Source organism: Amblyomma mixtum, chromosome 10, assembly GCF_055824585.1.
Source record: "Amblyomma mixtum isolate Tamu chromosome 10, ASM5582458v1, whole genome shotgun sequence".
In the NCBI taxonomy this organism is placed as follows: Eukaryota; Metazoa; Arthropoda; class Arachnida; order Ixodida; family Ixodidae; genus Amblyomma; species Amblyomma mixtum.
In genome coordinates, this window is record NC_143021.1 from 174,265,539 (window position 1) to 174,276,026 (window position 10,488).

General features: G+C 48.6%; 2 protein-coding genes across 2 annotated transcripts; both read left to right on the forward strand.

The window, feature by feature from the left end:
• Positions 1 to 2,164: 2,164 nt before the first annotated feature.
• On the forward strand, positions 2,165 to 4,110 carry LOC149327783 (uncharacterized). The gene is made up of 6 exons (XM_089562907.1): positions 2,165 to 2,500; positions 2,991 to 3,101; positions 3,219 to 3,272; positions 3,455 to 3,526; positions 3,784 to 3,855; positions 3,935 to 4,110. The coding sequence occupies exons 1-6, from the start codon at positions 2,302 to 2,304 to the stop codon at positions 4,105 to 4,107; spliced, it is 681 nt and encodes a 226-aa protein (XP_089419033.1). The 5' UTR covers positions 2,165 to 2,301; the 3' UTR covers positions 4,108 to 4,110.
• Positions 4,111 to 4,122: 12 nt separating this feature from the next.
• LOC149327784 (uncharacterized) lies at positions 4,123 to 10,279 on the forward strand. The gene is made up of 2 exons (XM_089563495.1): positions 4,123 to 4,129; positions 5,504 to 10,279. Exons 1-2 carry the CDS (start codon positions 4,123 to 4,125, stop codon positions 6,502 to 6,504), a joined length of 1,008 nt encoding a protein of 335 aa, XP_089419621.1. The 3' UTR covers positions 6,505 to 10,279.
• Positions 10,280 to 10,488: the final 209 nt, after the last annotated feature.

Genomic DNA, 10,488 nt, shown 5'->3' on the forward strand with positions numbered 1-10,488 from the left:
AGCGGCTGGAGACCAAAGTTGTGGAGGTAAAAGTAATTTTTTTGTTCTTTCATCTCCACAAGTGCGGTCTCCAGCCGCTGTCTGGTAGTAGAGTTATAAGCTTCGTTTGAGGAACATGTGGTCCGGAGACTTTTGTCCCCGACTGTACGTCAGCGTCTTTTGCATCAACTCTGGGACGATGGCGTAATCTACGCTTTCATGGTGGCTAGTTTCTGCAAAAGGTTGAGCTATTAAGCGAAATTTAAGTCCGCTAACAGGGCAGTATGAGAGATGGTAGTGAGCTGTTGCAGTTACATGCCCTAGCAGAGATAATGTGTTAATCGGTGTACCAGCTTCGATAAAGAGGCGCACATCTGTGAAGCATGTGGTTAGCTCATGCTAGCGACGCTGCGTTGGGCTGTTTCACAGCAACTTCGTTTTAATTATCCTACCTGTTGAAACGCTTGTTGGCAGGTACGAACAAGGTGTTCCTATTCGTCCTCTTTTTTTTCGTTGCATTCCCTTTTTCTTTCTTTAACTTCCTCCTCCGATTGCCAATTGTTTGTCTCTTCATTTTCTTCGTCGTTTCTCTGTTCCCTTTCATGCTGATTTCTGCACAAGTTCATAAAAACCCGCAGGCAGCCAGTAATCTTGTGAGTTTAAAATAATATTCCAAGGCGGAGAATGTTTCTATTAACATAGTAGGTTGAAATAGGCGCAGGTTTAAAGCATCCTCCTGAGCCCAGCCATAAGGGTGAAAAGGAAAGCTTTCCTTTGTATCCGTTAATAGCTGCCCCAAACCGGGAGTGCATGTTAATGAGCAATTATTAGGGTGATGAAGTGGAGTATGTAATCGCCAATGTACCAAACATCATGACCAGCACTTGTCAGCCCAATAATGCGAGGTAAAGCGCACTACTATGTCAACGTACTGCAATGACGTTGTCATTAGTTGCTCTTTAGGCATTACCTTCACTGAGCAAGCAAGGCATGGACGTCAGAAAAAAAAGAGAGAGCGCGCCTTGTGTGCGCTGCAAAATCAGTCAGAGCAGGGAACAAACATTTGGAAACGTATCTGCGCGCCAGATTCGGGCAGGAGCGGCTCTGACTCCTCCTGTGCGTCGTCGGTGGCGTGACAAACGTTACGAAGTGACTGACAAGTGTTCCGATTGTGGTGCTGCGCCCGACCAGTGTGGCGAAAAACACTTGCTGTGGACTTGCCCGGCTACAGCTTCCGTGAGACGACGCTTCCTAAGAAAGGTTGGCCTGCGATGGGACGTTGCAGACGACTATCGCAAGTGGACTCAAGATAATCGCTTTATCGCGAACTTCTGCCGCTTTTTAAGCGAGGCTTGTTTGCACTCCTTTTTATAACCTTCTTTTCCTTTTTCATTATGCCTAATGGCAAACAGCTCGAATGAAAAAAAAAAGAAACAAGAAAAAAAACACAGAAGCACTTTGAAGACGCCGAGGAAGCCGTTCCTCAGCTCAGCTCAGTCACCGGCGACGTGCACGGGTATGCAGTCGAGGGAGAGGACGCTTCGTTTTCTGGTGTGGCGCCGTCCTGTCTGGCCCCCAGCTGGACGGAGTCAGGTGCCGCCGCGACTCTTGCTGAAGACCGTGCCACACCAACACCCTCTAAAGAATTTTGGCCACACACTAGGGGGTGGGACGCCGCCGACCTTCCGCACGTGTCTCCTGACGGCAGCAGTGCTTTTCCCGGGAGTGGGCAAAGAAGAGGGCCATTGTTCAAGGTCACAATAAGCGCACAATCTCAGTTGACAATGCGCACGTTCTGAGGAGGACTCAAGTGCAAGAATTCTCCTTATCATTCGTTTCCTCGATTTCTTTTTTTACTTTAAGAAGAAAATTGACCACGATTTCTTCGCTTCCTGTCTCGGCAGGTTAAGCACTGCATAGCCGCAGGCGTTTGCGCTTGGCATGAGGGAAGCGAACCTGCGTATGCGGCAGCGGTGGTTCAGTGGCAAGTCTTGGGGGAGGGGTGATGCAGCAAGATGCAGGTGCTTGACGGGTCTGGACGGTGGGTTCGCGTAAGGGCCGTTTCACATGCATGCGATTCTCGACTGTGACGCAGCGAATTCCTCCGGTCTGCGACTGGGGAGGGCCGTCGGTCTAGCCGCAGACGGCCTGCGACCGAGTTCCGTCCGGTTGGAATGGGCCTTTTTCCAGTCGAGATTACTAGCCTCGCTCCCAGCAGTCCCTAGGCCGCGTCCACCATTTTGGAGGGCAGAGCGTACGCGCGGACGGATAGCACTGCGTTGATCCGTGTGAGCACTGCGTTCCTCAGTCTCCGGCCGAACAATGCCCAACACTTGTGCGGCTGTAGGCTGCACTAACCGTCGCGGGAAGGAAGGTGTGAGGTTTTTTCGCTTTCCTTCGGAGCGCTACTACTCGCAGCGCAGGAAAAGATGGGTCGTCGCTGTGCGTCGGGTTTCCCCCGATGGCTCACCATGGGAGCCGTCAGAACATGACCGCATCTGCAGCGATCATTTCTATACAGGTGCGTAAAAACTTCTTCAGAATGGGTTGCTGCTTTCTAACGCTTCTCGTATTTCCGCGCAGCCAGTTAAAATATCACAGACTGCGTCTGAGTTAGGCTAGGCTACGATATTTTCTCGGCACATACAGGGTGGTCCAAAATATGTGCGAACACGGCTCAGCGTGGCCGCGCTCCGAGGTGAGCATCGAAGCTACGCGGCGCAGGCGCACACAGGGCCCGGAGGCGGTGCTTCGTGTCATCGTCTGCTGCGCGTCGCCGTCTGCGACCACACCAGAAGCACTGACGCGCCGCGGAGCGCGGGCACGCTGAGCCGTGATCGCACATATTTTGGACCACCCTGTACATGACGGCGCTCAAGCGTTGCACTTCGCGCCGAGAAAACGGCGTTTGACGATCCACGCCGATGCTGTATTAGGCTTTTTTGACATTATTCTAGTTTTTGCTTTTCGCGTGTTCTGGACATGTAGCCATAAATGCTGCTTATTTTCAGGGAAGCCAGTGCGATCACTTTCCCACCCAGACTACGTGCCATCCATCTTCACGCATCGGCCTGCTCGTGAAGGCATCCTGCGCAGGCACCAGCGTGCCGCGGAAAGGCGAGGTATTTACACCGTCTGTCCTCAACCGTTTATTACATGCATGCCGGTGCTGTGCACGGTAGCCTGTTTATTGCAGTTGGATAAATTCCCGTCAATCTGACTGCTATCTTATTTGCCAGGCGCTCCTCGACGAGACGAACCAGCGGCGGGTATGATCGCGCACGACGCAGCAGGTAATGAGCTTTTGCTGAATAATATGCACCTCATCAGAAATTGAAAATCACTGTCACATCAAGCCATTTTACTACATATGAACTTATTATAATAAGTCTCCAAACCTTTAGATACTATAGGCACATAAGAAACTAGTTTTGCATTTGTTTTGTACAAATTAATTATGAGCACTGCTTTACAGGTTCCAACAGCACACCACTTGTGAACGGCCAAGGTTCTGATGACGAGTGTGGTATTGATTTGCCACTTCCAGGTAAAAAATTTAGTACAAATGTCACTTTACTGTGATGTAATCATGACCACTTCATACCTGAAAAGCCTAAGAAACATTCTGTAGTTTACATTATTCACTAGTGCTGCAAAATACCCCTAATAGTCAAAACCACATATTTTGAACTAATGTGCACACTTCTGTGTTTCGAACATTAGTGTGCACTTATTCTTTTTGTGGAAACAGCTGGTTCGCATTCTATTCTAGAGCTAACATTGTCTGCACTGTGGACTTTTCAGAAACCTTGGACGTTGCAAATGTCGGGGCAGCACCTGCTTCAGGAGATCATGCTGCCGGGGCTGCAGACCCTTGTAAGACACACTGCGAATGAAGTGGTGCCATGTGATCATCATTTTCAACACCTAATGATTCTTCCTTTTTTCTCTCCAGGCACACATGGCATGCGCTCCGCTGCAGAAATAGGTGAGTTGTTTGTCTTTTCTAGTGGTAAACTTGCAACTCAATATTACACCATGAAACAGTTAGACCTGGTGCAAGACTTCAACTTTTTGGTCATCAGCGGTACCAACTTAACACTGGATGAGATCACAAAAGCAGACTAGGGCCACCTCATAACTATGGACTGTAAATTTAGGCATTTGACTAAAAATCATGACAAATGCCTAAATGTGGCATTATGGAACTTCCTTGCCTTTTTTCGGGTTCTGTGCAGCATACTGCCATTTTGGCTCATTACTGGAAAAAAATCCTGTTGCAAAGTATGAAAAACCATGTTTTCATTTGATGGATCGACCTCTAGTTCAGCTCTGTGTTACAAGATGTGGTTGTGCAGATTGTATTGTACTGATGGAGGTATTCTGGAAGAAGGCTTGTGCAACGGCAGCTGCTAGCAAGAAACAGTTGGGCCGGTAATGTAATTAATATCCGATAGTGTACTCTTTGTAGACTATAAGGACGGCGTATGTCTTTAGCGGAGAAGTTGTTCATAACTGCAGCAATGCCTTACCTGGGCTCACTCATTGCAACTCATGACCTGCTTGGACTCAACTCATTTCGACTCATGACTCCATCTGTGCTCACTCATTCGGGCTCAGTTGCACATTTAAACTAATGGCTCACCCAGGCTCACCTTCACTCATACTCCTATAAGCCCACACATCGGAGAGCTCGGGCGTTTTTACGCCGAACGGCCTGAGTTATGCGCCTAAAATGGCAAAAAAAAGGGGTTAAAAACGCAGTTATGCGATGAGCTCTCAACTGCAGCTAGCCAGTAGGCACGCCCTCCTCAGAGGCCTGCAGTCGCTCGCGGGATGTAAAGATCTAAGGCTGCTGCATGTGTTCGCCAACCAATTAAAAAAAACAAGCAAGGGAGAACTAGAGGAACCACTATATAGCAAGCCACAGCTAATATCTGACGAGACCAAGCATGGAGACTAATCACTCATCTTTTAGTAGTGTTCTAGGGTGCAGCTGTCACAAAAAATAAATACCATCAAACAGTGAAGTTGCTCTACATCATCTCAACCAAAAGTGCAGTCAGTATTATGAGTGCACAGGAAACTCGTGTTCTACCGGACTGAACAGGACTCGGATCACGATTTGAATGTGAGCCCGAGTGAGTTTGCCGACCTATGCATGTCAATGCATTCATTTTTACTAGTAAGGTTGATTCATTGTTTTTGTTAAAACTATCACAAATAGCTTTTATTATTAGACAATTTATGTGCACAGGTGGCAAAATTAAGCAGTGCTAGCCTGTGCCTCAGTCAGCTTTCATAATATGCCTTGTTTTTTGTCACAGGAAAACTTTACTTCATCATGTGAGCAGAGTACAGCCTTCAGTTGTGCACTTACTCTGCACGACTTTTGATATTTATGACATGTGATCTCTCTCCACGAAGGGTTTGTAAGCTGTGGTGTGTTCTCATTGCTAGACGGTGCCTGTTTTCTTTCTTTTTTCCCCAGAGGCTTCGGTGACATTGGTTCACCTTCCCGCAGCTATCGAGGCTGCAGATGTACGCAAAGAACTGGCAGCCGCAAAAGCAGCCCTTGCCAAGTCGCAAGGCATGGCTGCATTTTGGGAGCAACAATACAAGTGTGTGAAAGAAAGGCTGCTGACCACTAGTAGACTTCAGCAGCCTAGTGAATGTAAATATTATACAGGGCTGCCTTCATATGAAGTGTTCAAAGGTCTGTACACTGCTCTGAACAGTGCCATGCCTCAGTCATCCAAAGGGCCATCACGCGCACTTGGTAGCATTGATGATTTTTTCATGGTGCTGGTAAGGCTTCGAACAGGGATGCCCGTTAAGGAACTTGCACGTAATTTTGGCATGACCCAGTCTTACGTGAGCAAGACCTTTTCTAAGTGGGTGCTGTTTATGCACAAAGCTTTGCGTGCCATTACCCGTGTGCCATCGCTAGCTGAAGTGCAGCAAAATCTTCCGAAACAATTTTTAAACTTTCGGGACACGCGCATGGTTATTGATGGCACCGAGATCAGGTTGCAGACACCGTCATCAGTGGATGCACAGCGCCAAACTTTCTCGCCCTATAAGCATGGCAACACAGTTAAAGTGCTTGTAGGTGCCACACCAGACGGCTATGTCTGCTTTGTCTCAGATGCTTGGGGGGGGTCAATTTCTGACAGGGATTTAGTTCTAAAAAGCAAACTGCTAGATATTTTCAAACCCGGTGATGCCATTATGATGGACAAAGGATTCAAAATTTTTGACCTTCTGCCTCCCGGGGTAACGGCACATATGCCGCCATTTAATAGGCCCTCATTAGGTCAGATGAACACTGGTGATGTTTCGAAGACCAGAAGCATTGCCAGCGCTCGCGTACACATCGAGCGTGTCATCAGACGCATCAAAGAATTTCATATTTTGGATGGTGGATACCCCATCACAATGACTGACATTATAAATCCAGTACTGCAGACATGTGCTTACCTCAGCAATTTCCAATATCCACTAGTGCAGGAACAGGACAGCTGAAGTAGCAGGTGCTATACGAGCGGGTGGTATGAAAGGTTTAATGTATTGACACATGGGCTGTAAGGGACACCGTAGTACAGTGCTTGGAATTTAGGCCACTGGGGGTTCTCTAATATCCACTGACATCGCACAACAGTTGTGGTTTATCATCTAAGCTGTAAGGGGCTCCACAAACCTCATAATCTCATCCACCCGCCTCACTCTGTCACCAACTGCTAAGTGGTGGTGGTGATGGATTTCTACGGCACAAGGTAGTTTTCATTGCACAAGGTGGGGTCAAAGACCCATTTCCCAAGCATTTCATCCCAAAGAAGCCGAGCACCAGGCAGGGGAAAGCTTGTACCCACTGCATCACTAGTGGATAGCTGGCGGCTCGGGGGATCAAACCCTGCACCTCTCGCATGCGAGGCGGATGCTCAAACGACTAGGCCACCGCAGCGGTGCTAAGTCAAACTTCTCTGGAAATCCCATCTGTTACCTTGAGGGACCATCAGCGGTCTTCCCTCGCATAACTGTCCTGATATGACCATTTCTCCATGTGTGTGTTGATCACATTTCACACAGTCAAGAAATTCCAGCCCCCATTGTACATAAATGTAGCATTCGGGTTGGTTTATCAGGTTTAACGTCCCAAAGCGACTCAGGCTTACCGGTATTGTACAAACAGCATTCAGTGGTAACAACTGCATGAGCACATAGTGTACTGAACCAAAGCATTTCAGATGTGCTTCCTGTACATAGCCAGCACAGGTTGTTTTTCTCTCTACACGTATTATGTACTATAAGGGACATATGTCCCTGTGAAAAAAAGAGTAAGGAAACCAAAGCGGACATCCCTGTTCTTAGCCGGGGGTCAGAGACCTCATTTGGGAAGTTGAAAGTTTCACTCGTATGCCCTTGTGTGTCACAGTGAAATGAGACTGTCAGCAGGCATGGCGCAAGTGTGTCGGTTGCCTTTCATACGGCCGAGAGATTCTTGGGCACATAGATGTTGCATTCAGTGTCATTGCACTATGCGAGAGCACCTTGACAGGCTACAAGTGTTGTGTAAGCAGCATTTAGTGGTTGGCAACTGCTTCAGAGCAGTGTACTGAACTGCAGCACTGGAGACTGGTATATGTACATTGCCAAATCAGGTTATGCTTTTCTGTGTGCGATCCCAGTCAAGCTGTGCATGTTAAAACTGCAGCGCAATTTTTTATGTTGCAACTATGAAAAAGAGCAGTAACATCTCCTTTGCTGCGACAAGGATTAGTATAGTGCAGCCATGTTGGTTTTTGTGAGCACACGCACCATGACCATGCTGCAGGTGGTAGGTCGCAAGGTATTTAGCACAGAGATAAGAAAGGACTGTTGTGGGGCAGGGGCTACCTCGAACCCGGGCTCTATGGGTAGTGTGTTTGAGCCAAGGAAAGAGGGAACTTGAAGTTTGGGAAAATGATAACAAGTGGGTTTAGTGGCACCTTTGGTGAAACTTATTTACATAATTTACAAACAGTCAAAAACTCAGGAGTCCATGCGTCAAGCGACTGAATGAGCCTTGTCACCAGGGCCCAGAGTGTTTATTCTCACTCTGCACGCTCCTTAAATCCCCTAAGGTCTGCCCCTTCACCAGGCGGTGGCCAATGCAATACATGGCACATTTCTTCAAGATGAGAAAAGTTGCAAAGCATGTAGCAAGCAGAGGCACTCGTGCGAATGGGAGAGGAGAAATCACAAGTCCGCAGCTATTTCTTACTGAGGTGCAACAGTCTTGCAAGCAGCACACCGGTGATTCATGCGGGGCCGTGGGCCACAACTGTGGCAAGCTCTGATTCGAGCCGGCTCCTGTTGGACATGGCTAATTGCTTGAAGGCACCGTTCCCTTCTTCCTCTGTCGTTTGTCCATCGTCGGTTGCTGCCCCAGATGTCCTTCTAGCTGGGAACCTGTCAAAGGGAACCCCCCCGCAAAGAGTGGGAAAATCTCCGCAGGCACTTTCAGAGCCAGGCATCCTTTCTTTTTTTCAACGGGGGTCAACTGATGGTCAAACGCGTCGCCAGCAGGGTTGTAACAGGACATAAACTTGTCTTGCTGCCATTTTCTATTGCACACAAATGCAATGATTGTGAGACAGCACTCTGAGCAAGATTACATACCACTACCTGGCAGTAGCATATTGCACTATGAACTCTTCCCTTGATGGCCTGCCAGCACAGTCTTTCTTGGTGTCCTAATTTCCACAATACTTGAGCCTCTACCCCATTAAGAGTCTAGGCGAAGAAGTCCGCTAAAGATGCAGGTTTGATAACTGCTGCTGCGGTCATCGCTTTTTTCCTTTTGCACACTTGACACAGTACAGTGAGATTCTCGTTCTCATTGCTGCAGACTAGTAACGGCCTTCTCAGAAAGTCTCTGCTCCTTGGCTTCAAACAGTGGAGTATGATGGTAGCAGTGAAGCAGCAGCTTCTTGAAGGCATCAGTGGTTCTGCTGTGAGCACGGATGCATTTATTCTACCGTCGAACAACAGTTACAAACAAAGGGCTTGAAATACAGACGGCGGCATCTCCGCTCGCGGCTGAAGGCTCTCTCCCCGACTCGGCACTCCGAGAGGGAACGCACGGAGACAGTCAGGGTTGCCAGGCCACTTATGAGTTTGGCTGTTCCAGGCGGCGAGTGGCTTGCACCTCACATCCCACCCCGCCTGCAAGTCCAAGTCCTCTTGGACAGGAACATTAGTCTACTTTGGCAAAGTCATAGTCAAGCAGTCGCCTGGGTGGTGCACGGTGACGCTGAGGTCGCTGACTCGCTGAACCAGTTGGCTGATCCGGCTCATTGGTCATAAATGGCATTTGCTCGGCATTGTCTTCATCAGGACTCGGGATAGGTTGCACGGCTTCGCATGTGGGTTCCACTAGCACTGGGTCAAAGTACGGAGGGTGGTACAGTTTCATTTGACTTATGTGCACTGTACGCGCATCTGGTGAGGGTGTGGCGGAGTTCGTTATGCGCCGAACGTCGTAGGTGACGGGCGTCCTTTTCCGTGTCACCTGGTAGAGTCCCTTGAACTTTGGCGCGAGCTTTTCAGTTCCGCCAAGTACTGGCTCTTGTCTTCGCACCCAGACAAAGTCTCCGACGTCAAATGAGGCGCTGCGGTGGGTGCGGTCGTAGATTCTCTTGCGGTTCCTTTGAGCTTCCTGAGAGTTACTCGCAGCCTCGCTGCGAAGGTCTGGCAAGTTCATAAGCCTGTCACGAATGTCGGCTGCTTGCGTTGTGCGGACTTTCTGATATGGGAGTTTCGGCAAAAATCCAAACAGAAGCTCGAATGGCGAAAATCCTGTACTTCTGTGGCGGGTTACATTGACAGCGAAAGCTGCTTCATCGAGTTTGGAGACCCACAGTGCCTGATCATTGTTGCACAGTTTTCGGAGGACGGTCACAAGTGTGGCATTGGCACGTTCCACCAGTCCGTTGCTAGCTGCTCTGTAAGCTACTGAGAAGTGTATGTTCACACCATGCATATGCATGAAGTTCTTGAACAGGTGTGATTCAAATGACTTGGCATGGTCACACAAACAATGGTCAGGAGCACCGAACCTGTAAAACACTGAGTGGAGATGTTTCAAGGCATCTTTTGTAGAGGTTGTAGGCACAGCAGTTTCACTGTGGAAGTGTCCCAGTATAGGTGCTGTTGTAAGTGCGGCACGAAGGGCTTCAAAGGCTTGTTGACACTCAACTGTCCACTCGAAGTCAGCCTTTCGGATGACAGCTTGCAGAGGTGCGGCAACTTTCGAGAAGTTCGGGATGAGGCGGCTCTTTTTGTCTTTCTGCGTCACGACAATGGCAGGAAATCCCCAAGGTCTAGATGAAGAACGGATGATGTCATTTTGAAGAAGAGATGCTGTTTGGGCTTCGAGGAACTTGCAATCACTGGCTGTGTAGCGGTATGGTTGCCGTCCATAAGGCTTTGCATCCGGCAGTAAGTTGATCTCGTGCTCGATGCCTT

Coding starts and splice junctions, on each gene's coding strand:
- LOC149327783 (XM_089562907.1), top strand. CDS start 2,302: ATGCCCAACACTTGTGCGGCTGTAGGCTGCACTAACCGTCGCGGGAAG. Junction 2,501..2,990: donor CAGCGATCATTTCTATACAG/GTGCGTAAAAAC, acceptor GCTTATTTTCAG/GGAAGCCAGTGCGATCACTT. Junction 3,527..3,783: donor TATTGATTTGCCACTTCCAG/GTAAAAAATTTA, acceptor TGGACTTTTCAG/AAACCTTGGACGTTGCAAAT.